This window comes from Epinephelus moara, chromosome 12 (assembly GCF_006386435.1).
Source record: "Epinephelus moara isolate mb chromosome 12, YSFRI_EMoa_1.0, whole genome shotgun sequence".
NCBI classification, from domain to species: domain Eukaryota; kingdom Metazoa; phylum Chordata; class Actinopteri; order Perciformes; family Serranidae; genus Epinephelus; species Epinephelus moara.
This window is the reverse complement of record NC_065517.1, coordinates 23,772,362-23,795,133: the sequence shown is the minus strand read 5'-3', so window position 1 is coordinate 23,795,133 and position 22,772 is coordinate 23,772,362. Positions and strand designations below refer to the sequence as shown.

The following is a 22,772-nucleotide window of genomic DNA, read 5'->3' as shown; positions in this document are numbered from 1 at the left end:
GTATCTGCAGGGCTCCAGACTGCAACTATTTAGTCCCATTTTGTGACCATGGAGCACCAGTGTGACTCGCAAATATTATTAACTAAAGAGTTAATTTAGTTAGTTTGTTTCCCACGCACAATGAATAAATCCTCACATTTAACGGCGCTGAGCTATCAGTTTAACTCTCCTAACATACAACTGTTGAACGGAAGCTTCAAGTTCACAACAAAACATCAACTCTTTGGTCCGAGACAAGCCAGGCCTTTCAAAATAAAAGCAACAGTCGTTACGCTTTGATTTATTTTATTATAACAATACTTTATTTAAATTTATTATAAGAGTACTTTATCTAACTTTATTATGACAGTACTTTATTAAACTTTGTTATAACAGTACTTTATTTAACTTTATTGTAACAATACGTTAATAAACTTTTTTATAACAGTACTTGATTTAATTTTATTGTAACAGTACTGTATTTAACTTTGTTATAACAGTACTTTTTTTAAAAGTTATAACAGTACTGTATTTAACTTTGTTATAACAGTACTTTTTTTAAACGTTGTAACAATACATTAATAAACTTTTTTATAACAGTACTTGATTTAATTTTATTGTAACAGTACTGTATTTAACTTTGTTATAACAGTACTTTTTTAAAAAGTTATAACAGTACTGTATTTAACTTTGTTATAACAGTACTTTTTTTAAACGTTGTTGTAACAGTACTTGATTCAACTTAATTGTAACAGTGAAATAATAATAATAATAATAATAATAATATATTTTATTTATACAGCGCTTTTACAGCTCTCAAAGACGCTTTACATTTAAAACCAAAGAAAAGAAGTACATACATGTAAGTGCAAAGACATAAACAGAACACAAGGACAATATAAAACAACAAGGTGCAAAAGCATAGTGCAAAACAAAGAAAAGGAGGGCACATGAGGAACCGAGAACCGAGTGCTTTGTTTAACTCAATTGTAACAGTAATTTATGTAGTAGTTTGTATTTTAATAGTCTACAGGAGTTTAGAGAAGATTTCTAAATATTGAAATATATATATCATGTATCGCAATATAGCCCAAAATTATACAAGCAATTTCATTTACAGGCCAGATCGCCCAGCCCTTATACAAACTGATAAGATCAGTACAGGCAAACAGAAGTGCCAGATGTTTAGGTTTGATTCACTGATGATAAAACTCTAGGCGAGAATGGATGTGTATATGTATGAAGTGATTATCATGCTCAGCACCTCCTCTCTGTGCATATTTCAAACTGAGGTTGTGGATTTTATCAGTATTGACGACATCAGTGGGAGTCTTGTGTGTGTGGGGTCTGAGGCGGCGGGGAGCTCCACAAGTGAGTGATTTTCTCAATGATTGTTATGACCCCGTGCTGTCAACAGAGCATCTATTCCTGTCTCTGCATCCATGTTAATGACGCCAACTGTGTGCGCGTGCCCGCGTGCGGTGTGTGAGCTGTGTTTAAATAGCCAAAACAGCTGGGATTTTGGAGCCTTACTGATGGTTGTGGTGAAGTGAGAGTGATTATGTTCAGAGCCCGTGCTGTGGCATCCGCATGTGTGTGTGTGTGTGTGCATACATTTGCATTTGTGGGTGTCTCACAGCGGAGGGATGTGTGTTATCCATTAAAGTAAATGGGGAAAAAATTCTGAATGTAGGGCAGGGGGCTCGGCGAGGCAGGATGGGGGGTTGAGCTGTTCCACTCTCACCATTGTGGAATTTACTCTTCTCCAACCACGCTCTGGATGCTTTTAGATTGTGTCACCATCCAGCTATGTCTTGTAGTAGATTGTACCTGTATTATATTAAAGAACACATGCCTCTTTAGCAGGCAGATCTTGTCACAAGAAGCTCCTGCCAACTAAGGGCTTTTCTAGCCTGCACAATCTGCGCTGACTGGATAACTTGAGACCGCTGATTTGATTAAGCATTCATGCATCTGAGCCAAAAGACAAAGCTGAACTTTTCCTGGATCTCCAGGATTTGAGGCTTGATTCTCATAACGTTTTGTAAAGGTTTTCTGAGCTGTGCCTACTTCTTACTCATACAGATACAAACAATCACTGGAGTGAACTTTCTAGCATAGCCAGTTTTCCAACAGTGGCCTTAGATGAGCTGCAGAAGTGCTTTTGGGGCGGATTAAGGGACTTACTTAAGGACACATTGATGGCAGTTTGCCTAGTAGTAACGTTCCCAACTCATATTCCTTGTTTGTCTATAGACGTTCAAAGGCAACATACTCAGTTTGTCATTTTAACCTTCTGATTTCCACATGCATGTTCAAATATGAGGCATATGTTCCGTGCCTGTAGCACAGTGGTGAGGTGGTTAGCATTGTCGCCTCACAGGAAGAGTGTTCTTGGTTCAAACCCCGGGGTGGGGGAGCCTTTTACATGTTCCCCATGTCAGCGTGGGGTTTCTCCGGGTACTCCGGCTTCCTCCCACAGTCCAAAGACATGCAGGTTAATTGGTGACTCTAAATTGGCCGTAGGTGTGAATGTGTGTGATAGGCTCCGCAACCCCCAACAGGATAAGTGGTTATGCAAATGAATGAATAAATGTTCTGTGTCTGTTCTAACATTTAATTGACAATGTTGGGCGATCGTTGAGCATCTGTTGTCCTAGTTTTTGTGGTTAACTCACATCGTTGGCACTAGTCGGCTGTTGGGGGCTTTCTTTCAGCCAATTTAGCATGTTGAATAAGCACTGGAGATGGCAGAGCCTATTGGTGAATGAAATCACTCTGAGTGGCAGTTCAGGTCACTGCATGAGAAGAGACACGAAAGTGAGGAAAGTAAACAAATAGCTAAAGTCAAGAGACTTTAAAACAAACTTGTTTATTAGGTAAGATTCTTTTTCGCCATCGGTCCCTTTGGCAGAAACAGTTCATTATTATGTGTCTTATATTTTGCTGGTGCACTGTAAATACCCTTTGTTCTTTCAGCATTTGGTGGTTTTGTTAGCGTACAGGCTAACTAGCATCTTCAGCCTTTCCTGATGGTCTTCCGGTTTTTAAATGACGAATACACACTACAGCTGCTTGCTGGTATGGAGAGCTATTTCCTCTCATGTAGATGCAGAACATACATGCTAGTTGGGCACTGACTGTGGTCTGTGCGATGTGTTCAAGTGCAACTTTTTGGCCAGGATGCAGGCGACTTTAGGAAACACAACAGTCGGCCTTCGTCGCCACTCTTCTTTGATGTCGGTTTGGTGTGCCTGAGCCTTAAGATGCTCCCACTGATTGAAATATGCATCCCAGCCTTCATAATTTTATGGCGGCACTATTCCACCAAAGAAAATTATATGACTGTCTTGTGCACCGTTTAGAAAAATGAATGTAAATCAGTGGCTGCTGCCTTGAAGGTGGGAATTAAATGTTAAATTATGGCATGCTTTGAGAAATTGTCGACAGTCATGTAAATTAGATGTAGTTTATAGTCAATGGACTAAATCTTTCAAACCACCAGTATGCTCCTTTAAGCCTCCTTTAAGGTTACCACAGTCCAGTGTATGTTGTAACTCTCTACTACACACACACACATACACACACACTTACAAGAAAACCTAATAGAGTAGTAGAGGAGGTTAGATTGCCCACAGTGACATAAAAACTGCAGCAGAACCAGGAAAAGCCCACAGCTCAGACCACCAGTCCCTTGATAGAGGTCATGTTACCAGGTCTACTTTGTATACACAAGCCGAGAATGAGTGTGTAATCATGTCCTATGACACGCATGCTCTCAGTCATGCAAGCACACTTGCATTTAGATACATTCATGCAGCAATTCATTTTCAGAGTGAGGTCAGGGCAGTGCGTTCATTTGTGGGAAGAAAAACATGACAGTAACACCTCAGATTGGCTCATGACAGGGAGGTTTGCATCTCACTCACACACTCACATCCTTATACTGTGCCTTCCTCATCTAAACAATGCACTGTTTAATCTGTAAGTTGCATGTTAGGCTGTCAAATGTGCACTAACATTCACACACACTGGGGACCAATCAGCTGCTGTCAGCTGGATACTGTTAGTGTTACGCTGGGGGTTGGTGAAAAAAAAAAGGAGAAGGGAGAGAGACGAGGAATGCAATCTCAACACCTTCAGCTCCTGCCCTATTCACCTTGCATGTTGTTCTGCAGGAATGCCATTAGCTCAGTGAAAAATGGTTGTGTGTGTGTGTGTGTGTGTGTGTGTGGGTGTGGGTGTGGGTGTGGGTGTATGGGCTCTTGAATGTGAGCGTGCAGATGTCTGCATGCCTGTCTGTGTGGTGTCTGAGTGAGAAGCCGGAGGAAGAGCTACAACAGAATACATTCTGTGAGTCTAAGAGTGTCTATAAACATTGATTTGAGTTTTGGAGGCATTGTCTTTGTGTCTGTGTGCATCACGTGAACGCTGGGTCTCAGACAGCACTTTAATGTTGTAGATTAAGTAGGCACTGGCTGTATGCTGATTGAAAACAGACGCTTTTGCTCAGACTTCTTATACACATGCACACACATGCCAGCACATTGTTTCAATGCACCCTTCCCTCCCCCTCTAAATGCTATATATCCCCTTAAGGGAAAATTATTACCCATAGTGTTATGCATTTTGTCATCTAAGCACTTAAGTTATTCACTGCATAACTGAGCTGTTTTTCTAATCTGATTTGGAACAAAAACTCTCCATACTATGTGTAGCTGCAAATTATTTCTGTCTCTTGTAAAAAGTGTGTGTTGTGCACACTGTATTTTACGTTTTCTCACACACTTTCCCCTGCTTTTACTGCACTCAAAAATGGTGCTAAACAGTACCCAAAAGTAGTCATTTTTTTATTTTTCTATATAGAGCCATTAAAGATGCCATATAGCACTATATTGTTGTTTTGATTTTTGAGCCTCGGGGCCCCTGAATGATGCCAGATAATACCACGGACAAATTAATATGCTTTAAAATGACATTTTGACTCAAAGGTATAAAATCCTGTATCAAATGCTCACAGAGAAATACAATATATCACCCTTTCAATTCTTGAAATATTTCTGTACACAAGGGGGCAAAGAGTTTGAGAGCCAGTTAAAACCACTGTGTTATCCTCTGGAAATACACTGTTTGTAGGCTGTTTAATATAGTGTTTTCACTCTATACCCAGTAAACTGGACTAAACTAAGCTGAAGAACAGGTAGAGAACCTGTAAAGAACAATACAGGGACTTAGAAGGTTCTCTACTGGTTCCTCAGCATAGTTATGTTTAGTGTACTGGGGGAAGAATCTGTAGAGAACTCTAAAGAACCATACTGGAGCTTAAAGTGTTCTCTAGTGGTTCTTTGGATTAGTTAGGTTTAGTTTACTGGGAAAAGAATCACTACAGGACTCTAAAGAAGCATAGATGGGCTTAATGGTTCTTTAGTGGTTCTACGATTTAGTTAATAATTTTAGTTTAGTTTACTCTGGAAAGAGTCAACTGGGAAAATAATCAGTACAAGACTCTAAAGAACCACAGAATGGCCTAAAAGATTATCTAGTGGTTCTTTGGCTTAGTTAAGTTTAGTTTACTGGGGAAAGACTCAGTAGAACTCTTGAGAACCATGCGGAAGCGTAAAAGGTTCTTTGGTTTAGTTAATAAGTTTAGATTACGAGGGAAAAAGACAGTAAAGAACCTTTACAAAATATTTGAGTGGGTTAAAATGTTTCTTCGCCTTAATTCAGTTTAGTTTAAAAGAGAAAAGAAACAGTAGAGAACTCTAAAGAGCCATTTTGGGCTTAAAATGTTCTCTTCTGGCTTTTTTGGCTTAAGTTTAGCTTACTGGGGAAAGAGCCAGTTAAGAACCTCTAAAGAACCATCTGGGGGCTTAAAATTTCCTCTACTGGTTCTTCAGCATAGTTAAGTTTAGTTTACAGGGGAAAGAATCAGTAGAGAACTCTAAAGATCCATAATGGAGCTTAAAAGGTTCTCTACTGGTTCTGTGGCTTAGTTAAGCCCAGTTTAGTGGTTAAAGAGCCACTACAGAACCACTAAAGTATCATAGATTGGCTTAAAATATTCTCTAGTGGTTCTTTGGCTTAGTTAAGTTTAGTTTACAGGGGAAAGAGCCGGTAAAGATCCTCTAAAGAACATTAGAGTGGCATAAAAGGTTCTCTACTGGTTCTTCGGCTTAGTTAAGTGTAGTTTAAAAGAGAAAAGAACCAGTAGATAACTCTAAAGAGCCATATGGGGGCTTAAAATGTTCTCTACCGGTTCTTTGGCTTAAGTTTAGCTTACTGGGGAAAGAGCCAGTTAAGAACCTCTAAAGAAACTAATAGTGGTTTAAAAGGTTCTCTACTTTTTCATCGGTGTAGTTAAGTTTAGTGTATTGGGAAAAGAATCAGTAGAGAACTCTAAGGAACCATACAGGATCTGAAAAGGTTCTCTAGTGGTTCTTCTGTTTAGGTAATAAGTAAGTTTACTGGGGAAACAGTCGGTGTAGAACCTCTAAAGAACCACAGAGTGGCTTTAGAAGTTGTTTGTGTTGCTATATAACACCTCAACCCACATCGAAGAACCACCAAGGAACCAACCTCTTTCTGTGTGTGCAGCTTTCTGAATATACAGTAAATCTAAGTCAGAGCTGGCTCTAGTTGCCCACAGCTCTTGCTTCACCCATGGATAGAGTGAGGAGTGTCACCACATTAAGACTTAAGCTTCGAGTGCATCACAGAAAAGTCATAGTGTAGATTAAGCTGTCTTTATTGGGGCCAAAATCTCGGAGAGCTAAAGCAGACCGAGCATTAAAGAATGGCCTAAAATGTTGGCCCAGGTCTGATCTCATCTCAGATTTAGCATGGTTTAATATTTCATTATATCCCCTCTGGCTTATGGGGCTTTGTCCCAACTGTGTTCTGCATCGGTCAGCACATGGCCCACAAACAGACACACACAGACATGCACACACGCACATACACACTCTCTGGCCTGCAGAGCCCAGTGAAAACAAAGCCAGGCTCTGCCAGTGTAAACACAGCCCATTGTTATGGGCACTCTTTCCCGCCTCGTATCTTCGCTCCCCGTGGCGGTCCAGGGCTCTGAGAGGTACGGCGCTGGCACGAGTCCCGTTTAGTGCAGTTATATTAAGACTCATTTGCCATGCGTTTATGTGACCATGTCATTATAATGCAGGCTGTAGAGTGTGATTTATGTCCTCGGTTTCTCTCCCTCGCACTCCTCTTTCTCTCTTTTACTGCTTCAGTTTTTACTGCCTGGCTCCTCAAGTGTGGTTTGTGGCCGTTTGCTTCGAGAGGTTTTAGCTTTTTGACAATTATTTTTAGACAAGCAGCAGTCAATTTACTATAATGTACCAGCTTCTGCCAACAAAGTAAGCCCATAGAAAAACATGGGAAATGTTTGGAAGGATAGATATTCTCATGTTAAACAAGTGTGTTGGACTGCGTGTGTGTGCACATATGCCGGACAATGCATCCGTATGTGTTATCTGTGTGAACTAAGTGTGCATGCACGAGTGTATCTCAACTATATGTCACTTAATTGCGTGAAAGATGTGTGTGAGCGAGAGTGTGTGTGTGTCACATCGTGGCGTCTCTCAGCTGTGACCCTGGGCCACATGTGCAGCCAATTAGGTCCAATCAGAAGGCTGTAATCAGGGCGTGGCGTGGGGATGGTGGCAGCGTGGCAGTGGGGGAGTTTTAAGACCCATGATTAGTGTGTCAGGCTGATGAGGAAGGACAGGGGGGAACTGCCAGGTCGAATCCCGTTTCGTCGTTTCTTCACATATTTCACCTCCACATGTGAGGGACTTTGTTTATTTAGTTTGTGCCAACCAGACCTGGATAAAATAAGGTTTCAGATTCTTGTCTTTTAACCTATTTAGCTGACAGATTGGTGCGGTGCGCCACATGAGATGATGCAATTACAGAAAGGTATTTAAATGTAAGAGTATTCCTTTCTACAGCTGGCAGCTCACACCATATGAGTTCACCTACAGCAGCACGGTGAACCCGTCTAAGCAGCTTAAAGCAAAGACCAGAAATCATTCACTACTTCTATTAGTCCGATATCCTTTTGCTCAAGTAGAAAAGCAAAGCCAGGAACCAGATTCACCGAAGCTGTTTGAAGTCTGTGAGTTTCAGTCAGCCAGCTTTGTTGAATGACTCTCAGTGAGATAGCATCAAGAACTTCCTCCTCTCACATGTGCATTGCTTCATAAAGCGCTCTCAGATGATATGGTTATGTATGGCGAAATGAATTACAGAGTTCTAGGGTGTGACTGTGAAGGCTCTTTCTGAAAGAAGTTAATCAGTTACTGTTCTCATTGGCTGCACTGCAGTGAAAGAAATATTTTAGTAAGTCAGTGTTGTAAGTAAGAAACCTATTACTCAACTTTGAACCCAGTGGAGCAATTAGAGCGTGCAGAGTCACAGTAGTTGCACTGTATAGATGCAGCTGTGATTGTGCGTGATTAAAGGACTCACATCTCCTTCATGCAGGCCCGTTTAAATCAAACATGTTTTGCTTGGGGTTCATTCATTCATTACTTCTTTAATACTTCTATACTTACTTCTCTAATCTACTGGGGCCGTATTCACAAAGCTTCCTGGTGCTAAGAGTTGCTCCTAGTGACGAAATTCTAAGAAAATTTGTATTCGTTTTCTTAGAATTTCCCCTTAAAGTTAAGATGGAAGAAGGAGGAGGAAGAGGTTTAAGAGTTTCTTAAGAAGAGGAGAAAATGGCGGAAAGACAAAGACTTGACACTGGGTGACAGTGAATAAATGAAATGCTACACATTAGATCCTGCAGGGTTAATATGTGTGGTTGATCTCATTAGGGATAGACACACATTTCCCACCCAACACATTGGTGCTATAACACCAGAAATAAAATGATCACAACACTAAGATATTTGAAGAACTGGAGTGATGAGTTATGACTGTCTCAACCTTCCATCAGCAGAGTGATCACACTAACAATGACGACACTTAGCAGTTCATTTCATGTCCACTGGGTGTCCACACCTCGCAGGCTCACAAAAGGGCACGTCTGTGACAACCAGTCACATCTGTTAAAAGGATGCATCATACCTACGTAGCAACGGGGTCAACCACACCTCCTCACTCAGGTAAAAGTCTCTGTCCTGTCCTTGCTCAGAGTTGCTCTGAGAACTTTCCTAAATCACTCCTAAGCTAGGACTCCTTACTAAAAAAAATTCAGGCTAAGTTAGGAGCTCTAAGAGTATTCTCAGAATGTTTGTGAATATGGCCCCTGGTGTAAACGTGTCCCCCAAATGACCATTTGTGTATCAGTTATTTACCCCTCTGTTACGTTGAATTCCTGAAGAAAACTTTGTTTTTCTTGCATGCCTCCACAGTGAACGAAGAACCTAAATGCTTTCTGATGGATAACTAAACTATAACTGAAACTTATCTATGCCCTCTTCATAGCCAGACTCCATTGACAAAAACAGCAATTTTACCTTGTGTGGTACACAGGAGCTGCTGGTCTACCTCTGCCTCGATCACTTAGTTTGTTTGTGTTATTGTGTGACTTTGCTGAATCCAAACTAACCCTTTAAAACACCAAGGTCACACAAAAACACCAACAAACTAACTGATTAAGGCAGAGGTTGACCAGCAGCTCCTGTGTTCAGTGAGGTAAAATTACTGTTTTTGTCAATGGAGTCTGGCTTTGAAGAGAGCATAGATAAGTTTGGAAAGGGCTTTTGGTTTGGGAAGTACCACACATACAACTGGATAAATTTGACTTGGATTATACTGCAGGAGTTGTGTGAGAGTTTGTAAATGGATGTTTTGGTATAGTTTTGCTGTTGTTAAATGTGGACCCTATTTACTTCAATTCATGATGAATGTTCACCCTTTTGGATTCTCAGTTTACCCTAGAGGCACGCAAGAAAAACAAAGTTTTCTTCCCAAAATTCGATGTAACACGGGATGAATAATTGATTTACAAATGGTCATTTTTCATGTGAAGTGTTCCTTTAACATTTTTATTGACATTGGCATCTTGTCAGTTTTTATTGGCTGAAGAACTACAACTACCAACAGCCAAGTCATTTATTCAGTACTTAAACTTTCCTGCACCTGCATTTGCATCATTTTTAAAGAATAACAAAGCTATTAATTCCAACCCTCTCAGTGGAGTAAACAGCTCATTACAAAAAGAAATGTGCATTTCTGTGTTAGCTTGTCTACAACTGCTGCAAGTTCATCCCTTTAGTATCAAAATAAAACGAAAAACACATCCTATAAGATGCAGTGGTGCTTAGGTAGCATGATAATCAGACTGAATGGTAAGTGTTTATAATAACTTGTAGAGTTGCATCAACCTTTGTCGTTATTTCTCATGAACACAGCGAGCTAGCCACATACGAAGATCACGTTTTAGGAGCGTATGTGCAGGTGTACCACAAACATCCATCTTGTCCCCATCTTTCTATTTATACTGCCCAAAGATGGCTGTTATTATGTGTGTGCCTTGTCGTGTGTGTGCAAGTGCCCTGGCCAAAGTGCCCGCTTAACAATATATCCTGTCAATCTCCAACATCAACTGTATAATAAAGGCAAAATACTGTGTGTCAGAAAAAATCTGTACAGTAAATGTCAGTCGCTAAATGTCCCTGCTCAGCCTTTTCATCATCGCCTACAATTGGAAAACTCTTGTAATGTGTCCAGGGCCTAAGCAGCATCCAGCAGAGGGGAGCTTTGTGAGGTCTGCTCCACTCCTTCCTGCTCTTTGATTGACTCTTGGAGCACGGCCAAAGCCCGTCTCTGGAAATTTGATCAGCGTGTTTATTTATCGGCCTTTAAACAAATGGTCCATTTTTACTCAAAATCACATGTCGCCGTTTCACTATTAGTGTTACTGATGTCAGCAAAACCAGGCAGCTAATTATTCCTCACTGCCTATTTGTTTGTCCGAGTGGAGCAGTAAAAACGTAAGACTGGCAGACGGACAGACAGCTGGACAGAAAGTCATCTGTGGAGTTGTATATCACCGCTGATCTGACGGGGCAGACAAACACGGTGACCGGAGCGTGGCCCGGCCTGCGAAACCACATGTGAGCGGGCAGGAATGTATAGCCCGCTGCACTGTGGGTTTGAGTCTGTGGGGAAAGAGTGCAGACTCCCTGACTCACAGGACACTGTGAGGTTGGGGGGATGTGAAGGAGCGAGGAGGAGGAGGAGGGGGGCAGCATAACTTTCGGGAATCAGAGTGCAAGATCAGGAGGAGTGTGTGAATCACGGCCACAATGCTGTCTCATTTCTAGCCCCTTGCTCCACCATAACAATGAGTTTTCACTCTCTTCTCTCTATTCTAGGTTAAAGGTCGAGTGTGTAGGCTTTAGGAGGATATATGGCAGAAATAGAATATAATAGAACAAGTATATTTTCTTAAGTGTATTATTACCTAAAAACAAGAACAACTAAATCTAATAAATCTGAGGCCATGGTTCTCTGCCGGAAAAAGGTGGATGGCCCCCTCCGGGTTGGGAGAGAGTTACTGCCTCAAGCGAAGGGGTTCAAATATCTCAGGGTCTTGTTCATGAGTAAGGGTAGAATGGTGCGTGAGATTGATGCAGTTTGGTGCGGCTTCTGCAGTGATGCAGGCGCTGCGCCGGACAGTCATGGTGACAAGAGAGCTGAGCCAGAAGTCAAGGCTTTCAATTTACTGGTCCATCTACGTCCCAAACCTCACCTATGGTCATGAGCTCTGGGTAGTGACCAAAAGAATGAGATTGCGGATACAAGCGGCCGAAATGAGTTTCCTCCGTGGGGTGGCTGGGCTAAGCCTTAGAGATAGGGTAAGGAGCTTAGACATCCAAAGGGAGCTCGGAGTAGAGCCGCTGCTCCTTCGCGCCGAAAGGGGTCAGTTGAGGTGGTTCGGGCATTTGATCAGGATCCTCCTGGGCAACTCCCATTGGAGGTGTTCCGGGCACGTCCCACTGGTAGGAGGCCCCGGGGCAGACCCAGAACACACTGGAGGGATTACATATCATCTCATCTGGCCTGGGAACGCCTCAGGGTCACCATGGAAGAGCTGGAAAGCCAGATCAGACAAACACTGGCTTTCGATTAGGCCATTCGCGTTTTCCCGTCACCCACCATCTTAGCAGCCCCTCCATGTCAAGCTAATCAGCATCATAAAAACACAGATGTTTTAAGTGAAACTGCTTTATTCAGTGTTTTTAAAAGTTGAAATCATCAGGTCCGATTGTTTTGGAGAGGAAGAGACTTCTGCGAATAATTTGGCTCCTCCAAACGTCTGGATGTTTAGTTATGATAGACAAAAATTGAGCACACATTAGGAGGGCTTGGGCCAGCACCTTGTATATGTCGAGCCAAACATGGTTGGAGAAACCCTACTTGTGCAGATACATCTATGGTTATCAAATATAGCTATATAATATTGCCTGATTGATATTGGTTAGGCTCTGTGCAGAACTGAAATAGAAGTGACTGCTTTTCAAATCCATCTAATTATCCTCTGTGTCTTTCTTTGATTCCCCCATCCCCAATCTTCCCTCCTTGCTCCTTCTATCCTTCTCTTTGAAGTCCCAAAGAAGTTGCTCCAGGAGCAGGGACCCAGACCGCCGGTGTACTCCCCTCCACCCAGCGCCCATGACCCCAACATAGTGGGAGACAGCCCTCCAGAGGGGAGCTCAGTCAAAAGCCCCGACAGTGTTCCAGGTGAGCAAAACGACAAACAGAAGTTTTTTCACACACACACACACACACACACACACACACACACACACACACACACACACACAGCCTCCCATGGAGAGTAGTTAACACTAAACAGTCCCAAGGCCTCCCAGGCATCAAGAGAAACAGTAATTCAGGTCTCAAGTCAGGGCATATATGTATGTATATGTAAAGTCACACGGGGTTCAACTGTTTCCATATGTATCCATCGGCCCAGACCATTTATGATCATCGCTCTTAAAAATATACGAAGAGCCAATGATGTGACCACAGTCCAAATCAGTGCACTAACTCCCATCGAGAGAAAGAGGGAGAAGACAGACGAAGAACAATGAAATGAAAGAGTGGAAAGAAAACAAGGAGACGCCAGCGAGAAAGGAAACTTAAACAAAGCATTATTCATGAGAGATGGTGGCCTGCGTCCAGCACACTAATTACTCCGCTCAGCTACCGGCACTGTACTGATTAGGAGGATAGACGAATGAATGAGGAGTTAAGAGAGGGAGCGGACAGGAGATGTGTGCCGCGGGGCTGACAGCTCCTGACGCATGAATGGCTTTACTTCCTCTCACCGGGCTGAAACGCTTCACTTGAAGCTCATCTAGAAAAACCTGTTTCCATCTCTGATGAAAGATAAAGGAGGAACACGAAACATTGAACTGTAAATATAGGTATCCTGGTCTTCTCAGTTCTCTTTGTTTATTTTTAACTGGCTGGGGATCGGCGTAAAGAAACAGATTTGATCTTTCTGCTTGACCAGCAGTTCACTAAACAGCTTTCACAGTTTCACAACATTCTTCTTAAAGGGATAGTCCACCATTTTGGTAAATACACTCACTCACTTTCTTACTGAGAGTGAGAAAAAAGTGATACCACTTATATCTTTACCTTAAAATCTTGATTATCTCCTTCTCTTTTCACTCAACTTTCATCATTTTCTTTATATTTGTATTTAAGGGTTTCTTTTATGCCCCTGTCCTGTCTTTGTTTGTCCTTGCGTCCATCCGTCTGTCCGTCCAATTTCCATGAACACAATATCTCAAGAAAGCCTTCAGGAAATTTGCTCAGTTTTGGCACAAACGTCCACCAGGACTAAAGGATGAATTGATTACATTTTTATGGTCGGAGGTCAAAGGTCACTGACCTCACAAAACATATTTTCAGCCATAACTCAAGAATTCATGCGTTATTTATTACAAAATTTCAGAAAAATGTCCTGGGGCCGTACATGTGGCGTTTTTTGTGCCCTCAAAGTCATTGTTTCAATGAATGTTTTCACTGAGTTCAACTTTTGAAACGCATGTGAAGAGGAACAACAAATCACAGCCGACAGATATCTTTCCCTTCTTCTGTAAATCTTCAGTCAGATGAATATGGAAAAGTTGATCATGATAGTGCAGGGCTACCCAGAGTTTTACATCTGTCCCACGGACGATAGGCCTACACACTTGCTCTGCGATAAGGATTTTAGGTAAATAGGCTGCCATGCTCCTGACAGCTGGCTCAAAAAAGTAGCACCCAGCGCCCGACCTTGCATTTTCCAGGCGGTTAAAGACGCGGCATGTGTACAGCCCCTAACAGGATATAATGATGAAGTGATGACATTTCATATCCAAAAGGTCGAAGGTGAACTTCACTGTGACATCATAATATTCTGCAAAAACGCTTATCTTATTCGATGCCATAACTCAGGAATAGGGGGGGACAAATTCAGTCAGATACTGATTTGATAGTACTAATCTTGAGCCCCTTTCCCAATGCACAAAAAACCCACTGACACCCACTAACATGCCGTTGTCACAGGTATTTGATCGGCATCGATGGGAACACAACACCCAGGTGAACATGCTAATTTTAGCTCCTTTACCAGCGAGATGCAATGACATGCCATCACAAAATACCGCCTGTCTCTGCCCAAGCAACACTTAAATAGTGATCCAAATTATTTTGCACCAACTTTGAAAGAGCAACTGAATAACTAAGAGATGTATAAAAAGAAGTAACCACCATAAAGTTTTCAAAGTTCTCCATGCTCCTCTCTACTACACACCTGCTCTCCAGCCTGGCTGTGTGCCATACAAATTATATTCAGCCACAAAATAAGCTTGAAAAACCTGGAAATCAAAACAGAAGTACAGAGAGTTGTTGCATAGAGATGATACACCATCTCATCTAGTTGCATTGGTGTGATCCGCCAGGTTTTTAGAGCGTTGCAGAATGCCGCATTGCAAGTAGTTGCCTGTTTCAACTCGTCTCGTTGCGAGTCTTTGGTCTGACCTGGGCTTAATGCTCTGCAAGATGCTGACTCTTTAGTGTCTCCATCTTTGGTCCTAACTGTTTGTTGCTGTGTGGTGTTTCTGCACTGGAAATTCCCGGAGATCATTAGGCCACTACTGTGTTTTTCTTTCAGTCAAGTCCTGTTTTTTTTGTCCTTTCAGCCATGATGCCATCATATCTACCCAGATCCTTTTATGTCTATTGCTCACACACCTCTATTGCTGATAATGAAAACATAAAATACTGGATATCACTCGGTGTCAGGCAGAGACGCAAAGTAGATGCAGGATTAAGTATGAAAAGTGAAAGTAAGTAATTGGAATATTAAATGTGATTTTCCATAGTTACGTAGCCTGTATATTTAATCACTAGAAGTGTTTTCTATTGACGATCCGCCTGCCTGTTTTCATGTGTGTTAGACAGAGCCTAAGGTGTGTTGGTCGAACGTTAGCTGATGTGTGCACCGCAGCAGAGGGTCCAGGTGGAAACATTTACCTCCTCAGTGAGCAATTCCAGTCTAAACTGCATTTATCAGATAAAGGGAGCCTGACACACCTTGAGAGAGTCTGCAATTAGAGGTCATTGGTGTGTGTGACAGGTCACTAAAGCATGCTCACCTGCACTGACAAAAGAATCAAGTGTGTAAATATGAGTGCGCACAAATGCACACCGAGTTGAGGCTTAGGTTTATTTTGGCTGCGTTGGCTTAATGGTTGCTTATTCATGGAGCTAAAGTTACAGTAGTTACATGTCCCACCTAAACACTTCTTAAGGTTAACTAGATGTGACTTTACTCAGAAAGTTCGTATAAATCGATGTAATCAAATCACCCTGCGCTCCCCTGTTCTCTCCTCTCAACTCCTTGACTCTTGCATAAACAACACAAGCCAGCGTGTAAACACCCCGAGAAGTCACTGTGATGGAAATCCAGAGGAGGGAAACAGTTGTTCTCGTCTATAAATAGAGTTCTGAGATTTTAGGGGAAGCTTTTGAAATGTTGCCAAAGCGCAAACGTCTCCCATGTGGTTCTGTTAACGACCTGAGTCAGAATGAGTTTGACAGAAGCGGATGTTGTGTTATCTTCTGAATCACACAGCCCTCTGCGAACATGTGTGCATCTTTATGTATGATGCATCTTTTTACAGAAGCGTATCTCCTAAAATCTGAAAACCACCGCCAGACTGCAGATGACTCAGTGGTCTCGGAGCTGTAGTCACAATACCTCAGAGACAATTCACTCTTACTTTACTGTAAATGAGAGAACCAGCGCCGTCATAATGTGACTCCACATGTGGTAATGAAATGTTGGAAACACACTCCATGTGTGTCATTGAATGTCTGCTTCAAGGTTGGGTGTATTCTAGTTCTTTTTCAAATCAATTCAAGTGCTAAATCCTGATAGAGTATAGTCTGCTTTATGTTGTTAGATAAACTTTTTCTGCTTTTACAGATAGGAAGAAGATTAGGGAGACGAACCCCAACGAGGAGAAGTTTTCAGAAGCCGGAGGAGGAGGTGGAGGAGAGAGTCCACTGCGGCCCCCAGGCATGAATCCCATCATCAACTCCACCTCTACCACCAACATGTCCCTCATCAGCAACGCACTGGCAGCCTACACTTATATATCAGGTAGGGCAACATCCATTTTCTTGTGTGACATCACATTACAAGATTCAGGTAAGTAAGAGATCATGGTCTGATTATTATCATTAGTCGAGAATAGGGCTGGATCTTAAATGTCCCCTATGATGCTTATTTCCAGGTCTATTCCAGTATTTTTGGTTTCCACTATGTTAACGTGCTTCAATGTTCAGAAAGTGCATTATTTTTCTCAGACGGTCTGCCTGAATATACCTGTAATCACCCTCACCCTCCGTCTGAAACACGTTTTAGTACCTGTCTCTTTGAGCCTCCCCTCCTTAAACTAGCCCAGTTTGCTCTGATTGGTCAGTGTTCCTGCGCTTTCAGCATCTCTGCACCATCTTAGCAGCTGTGGGAATGACTGTAAAGCAGAGTCCTGCACGGGTCCCTTTTTGAAAACCCGCACCCACCCATACCCATAAAGCTCAATACCAGAACCGACCCCTTACCTGTCATTAAGGGTGCTTTCACACCTGCCTTGTTTGGTTCGGTTCAGTAGAACTCAAGTTCGTTTGCCCCCTAACTGCGGTTCATTTGGGCAGGTGTGAACACAGCAATCACACTTAGGTGTGCACCAAAACAACTGGACCGAGACCTTCTTGAAGAGGTGGTCTCGGTCCAGTTACAAATGAACTCTGGTGCTGTTTGTTTATGGTGAGAACGTGTTCCGACCTGGATCTGAACCAACTGCAGTCACATGACACATAGTTTGGGTTAAACATGAGCATGTTACAGTCCTGGAGGATTATTAATGTGCACCTCCTCCTGTACTGCCTTAATATGCACATTCAGCACATCCAATGCATCAAAACATTGTTTTCTAGTTGGAGCCTCGTTTTCAAACTGTATGGTTTGACTAAAATGAACAATGACAGCAATATAGTCCACGATGAGCAGCGCTAAAATCAACCTGCGTAGTTGTCCCTCCATTGTGACATTAGAAAGTGTCACATTTATCTTGCAAGTGTACTCTTCTTCAATGCTTTGTTTACTTCCTGGATTTTTCCCACATGGAAATTCTGACCAATCAAGAGCAGCTTTCTCACACAAGGCATTTTATCATTTTTACCTGTGGGTACCTGACCCAGTGCAGGACTCTGCTTTAAAGGGACTGTGGCAACTCTGTCTATCTTTATAGACCATCTCACTGGAATTGCGTTGCAAGGCAACAGCTTGTGTTCATGTTTACTTCACATACACTGTAAAACATTCCAACAGGAAATACAAAGGGACCCATTTATAATGTTTCAGGTTTGAAACAGTCTGTGACATCACATCTTCACGGAAGTCCTGACAACTCGTTTAAAGGCACAGTTTCTGAATACGGACTGTGAGCATTTCTCTGTGGACTGTGTTTTGATACTGTCACAGGATTTATATGTAGCACCTATACCTGCTTTATATTAAAAAGACATGGAAATCAGACTTTTTACAACATGGGACATTTAATATTTAAAGGCCTCATCAGATCAAGATTCCTTCTTAGACAGTAGTATTAGCGACACTGGGATTTGAGTGCATGGTTTCATGTGTGGTACACGTGTGTGGCATGCTATCTCTTGCATAAAATTTCCCTGTTTCCTTTTTCCTTTTTCCTGGGACTGAAATGTGGGTAAATGTGGGCCAGAGGAATGCAGATGTTTGGCAGAGATAACAGGCTACATACACACACACACACACACACACACACACACACACACACACACACACACGGTTAACCTGCTTCAACCAGCTGCCAAAACAGACGCTGCAATAGTTTGGTTGTTTGGAAACTTCCTGTGTTATTCACTGAAATAAACTCAAACAGTTTATAGTGAAATGCATTAGTCATGCAGTCAAATAAACACACACTATAATGTGTAATGGAAGATAAACCTTTGTAAGGTCAGCTCTAGCTCAACCTTTTTCATTTGGAACTTCTTGAATGTCTGGGGGTCTAATTATCTGCAAACCTCAGTACAAATGAAAGGAACGGCACTGAGCTGATACACAGTGTATGGTTGGTTAACAGTGTCACCTCAAAGCAAGAGGATTCCTGGTTCAAACCTGGAGTGAGGCGTTCTCTGCATGTTCTCCCTGTGTCAGTGTGGGTTTCTCTGGGTACTCCGGCTTCCTCCCACAGTCCAAAGACATGCAGGTTAATTGCTGACTCTAAATTGCCCATAGATGTGAATGTGAGTGTGAATGGTTGTCTGTCTCCATGTGTCAGCCCTGTGATAGTCTGGTGACCTGTCCAGGGTGTACCCTGCCTCTCACCCAGTGTCAGCTGGGATAGGCTCCAGCCCCCCGCGACCCCTGACAGGATAAGTGATTACAGGAAAAATTAAAATGGAATGAATGGCAGTTCAGCTCACTGCAAAAAAAAAGAGAAACTAAAGTGAGGAAAGTAAACAAAGGGCTAAAGTCAAGAGACTGTCAAACAAACTTATTTATTAGGTATGATTTTTTTTAGGGTAAGCAACACTTCAACAGTCTAGGTGAGCTGTGAGTGTCTATGAGTGTGCGTGGAAGCCAGAAAAGAGCAGTCACAGTAATCAGGCCCGAAAGTTCTGAGTAATGTTACAGAGAGAAATGTACACGATGGAGCAGCGGCTACACAGCAGGCCTCATAGGATCTTGCCAAAGTCATAGATGGATGGAATGCGTCTCACTTTGGTTCTGTCAGTAGTGAAAGACAGACCATATTAGGCAGAGGAAAAGCAGCTCTTGTCTACCTGGAGCTTGAGGTGTTGGGACACATTAACCAGCATTAACAACATGTGAAAATAAACTCCTGAAAATGAATTGCAGCACATAGCAGGGCAGCAGAATCTGTGAGACATTTTTGCCAAACCAAGTTACCAAGCCTGGGAAGTCAGTAATGTGATCTGTGAGTCTGCAGCCAATGTTCATTACAGTGAGTGAGCCATCAAGTGAAATATTTTCTAACAGAGCAGGCTGAGCAGGTCAGAGGAAAATAAAAAAGACCCAACATCAGTCAAAAAGCTTCAATTAAATGTTTGACGTGTGCTCTGTAAGAAATCAACTCAATGCAGCACTTTATATTCTGTTTCTCTCCCCTATAACAGACCACCCAGAGAGGGCAGCGCTCTTCTTCGTCTGCGGTGTGTGCTTGGGCCTCTTCCTCACACTCTTCGCCCTGGTGGTCCAGATCTCCTGCCGCACCGACTGCCAGCCCCGCCAGCGGCCTCCTGCCAAGAAGCGAGCGCGCCCCGCCGACTCGTCCTCCGACTCCAGCGACTCGGACTCAGACTGGGACACCACTTCAGATCTGTCGGCGAGGCGGCACCGGCGATTCGAACGCACACTAAACATGAATGTGTTCACGTCGGCGGAGGAGTTGGAGAGGGCGCAGAGGCTGGAGGAGAGGGAGCGAATCATCCGGGAGATCTGGATGAACGGGCAGCCTGACATCCCCGGGACACGGAGCCTCAATCGGTATTACTGAGGACTGCTTAGGGGCTTTTTATAGAAAGCTTACTTGAACAAAATTTAGGACGCACTTGGGTTGGAAGAGGCACGAGACACAGACATGAAGCTTTATCGTGCAAACTGACACTGATGAGACCGGTGAAAGGTTTGGCAGACTTGGGACGAAAGTGCTCCCACTCTGCTGGTTTGCATTCTCCTCTGGGTATCATAAGCTGTACCCCGTTCAGTAAGAGAATAAGCTCCCTCTCTGCGTGGTAAGCTCACCTCTTTCTGCCGGAAGCACGAGGTGAAAGGCTACACCGCCTTGCCCGTGACCTCAGCACTCCTTTTTGAAGTGGGGATTTATGGGTTAGCCGCCTTAGACACACATAGGCCTGTAGAGACTACATGGTGACTGAAGGACCAAGGCCTCAGATGGCTCTGCTTTACACAGAATGCGAGGCAGCTGCGAAAAGACTGCGACACTCAGAGCGTCACGCTCGGCACCCTCCAGTATTCAAGTGTGGACTTAACAGAGGGGCCGCGTAACGCAGGACGAAGCGTACGACGGGACAACGTGAGACAATCTTTCCACAGTGAATAACCATGCTGCCTTTTGAACTTTATAAAAACCAAAAGATATTTTTGGGGGAATTCATCTCAACCCTTATGAAATCTATTTTATAATATTTAATAGTTTATTGGTGTTGTGTATTTTTGTTCTCAAGTATGGTTTATTATGAGATATTTTTATACTTGGCGAAGGTTGTCTGGCACCTCAGGGATGCAATCCTAGTGTTTCTGTGTTTGGTTGATGTATTTGCTTCCTAAAAAAAAAAGGGGGGATCGGCCCATTTAAACAGCTAATGTCAGCATTTAAAGAAAAGATTTAGAAATATCATATAAAGAACCTCAAAGAGGTTTAGTGATTTAACCTTATTTTTTTTGATACAGTATGTTTAATTCACAGTGCAGTGCCTTTTCTAGCTATTAAGTCACTGTTGTCACGAGTGCAGCTGGTGAATAACCCAATAACTGGTCACATGATTGATCATATATGTATTCCCTTTTATTATTACAGTTGCTGTCTTGGTCACACGTTGCACTTGCTGTTCAGCCCAGATGCAAATGACCAGAATATGCCAGTGCAAATTTCAGGTCTTGTGTCAACTTACTTCAAAGATCCCAGTGCTACACCAGATGTTTGTGGTAACCTCTGTTCATCATCTGGAGAAGGAACCAGCACTGGAGGAAAGGTTCGCAGCGAACGTGACACCTGCGTCTCTTAAGTCATGTCGCCAGTTTAATAAAATAAGCTATTGTCAGTCCAGTTCTGTTTGCGCTGCCCTGGATTCGAGCGTAGAGATATTAATAGTTTTCATAAAGAGCTTGCTATTTTCCTGACTGAGAGTTTAACTTGAGAGCACACAGGACATATTAGGGGTCATCCGCATAAAGACTGCCACTCTATATAGTTTTTATAAAGACAGTTATTGTGTTTAAAATTTGAATGGGATTAAAATGTGCCGATAGCTGGTAAAGTGAGACCAAAATATGACTCCTGTGCTTGGAATAAACTGTGTTGAAAAAAAATGTTTTGTTTGATATTGCACATTTTCTTATGAGATTTTAAAATGTCACTTCAAATAATAGAATAATAATAGAATGTATTTGATATAGCACCTTTCACAGAAATGAAATTCACAAAGTGCGCCCAAAAAATCCAACAATGAAACATGCAATCAATAAAAACAAAGGAAATAAACAAATAAAACAAGGCAACAAAAAGAAAGTAAAACAGAGCAGATCGGGCTACTGAGGCCCCAAACAGAAACATACCAGGGAACAAGCACTGGACAATTTAGGGTGGGACAAAGGCCATTTTGAAAAGATGGGTCTGGAGTCTGGAGCAGGGGACAGCCAGTAGATCCAGTTCTGAAGATCTTAAGGACCTACTGACAATATAGGGATGGAGGAGATCACTGATGTGTTCAGGTGCCGGACTGTGGAGGGCTCTATATGCAAGAACAAGTATCTTGAAGTGAATGGGGGTTGACCTGTTGGACCTCCGTCTCTGGATTATTTGAAGACGATTCAGAGAGGATTTGTTCAGACAAATAAAAAGAGAACTACAGTAGTCCAGCCGGGAGGACACAAAAGCATGGATAATCATCTCCAGCTCGGGTCGAGACACCTCAGGCCTGATCTTTGCAATATTTCTTTGCTGAATAAAACAAGTATGGGTCAGTGGTTGAACATGATGATCAAAATGCATGGCCTGATCAAAAATAACACCAAGATTCCTGAAATTTGACCGTATAGCTGATGGAAAGGGCCCAATATGGTGCATGATGCTTGTATTCTACTCCAATCATGTACAGTGCTTGCTCTATACTGTGGCACTCTGAGATAGGAACTGCTGTAATCTCATATTAATGTCATACTATACTTATAGACAGTAAACACACTGTACAATACAGTCATGAACTCCCATGTGTGTTAATGATGGATGACCTATGGGCATTGCTAGTAGTGAGATTTATTGGTGTTGCGAGCCCCCTAGTGGTGAAGTTAGAGAATTTCAGGTTGTGTGTAGGAGTGTGTGAATAAAAGTCACCCGTTTATGATCAATAATTGCAGCTATGGCAAATAATTTTCTAATATAACTACTTTAATTGTAGCACTAAAGCTTCTCGACACAGGAAACTGCTGAATAGATATGACGTCATATTAT

The 22,772-nt window shown here is 42.4% G+C and overlaps 1 protein-coding gene across 2 annotated transcripts in view; it reads left to right on the top strand.

The window, feature by feature from the left end:
* LOC126398948 (protein eva-1 homolog A) overlaps positions 1-20,913 on the top strand; it is a 110,739-nt gene extending 89,826 nt beyond the window's left edge. For both annotated transcript variants that reach the window (XM_050058613.1, XM_050058614.1), the window contains 3 exons: positions 12,559-12,693; positions 16,439-16,615; positions 19,696-20,913. In XM_050058613.1, coding sequence (XP_049914570.1) covers positions 12,559-12,693; positions 16,439-16,615; positions 19,696-20,075 — 692 coding nt within the window. In that variant the 3' untranslated portion in view covers positions 20,076-20,913. The remainder of the gene's footprint in view (positions 1-12,558; positions 12,694-16,438; positions 16,616-19,695) is intronic.
* Positions 20,914-22,772: the final 1,859 nt, after the last annotated feature.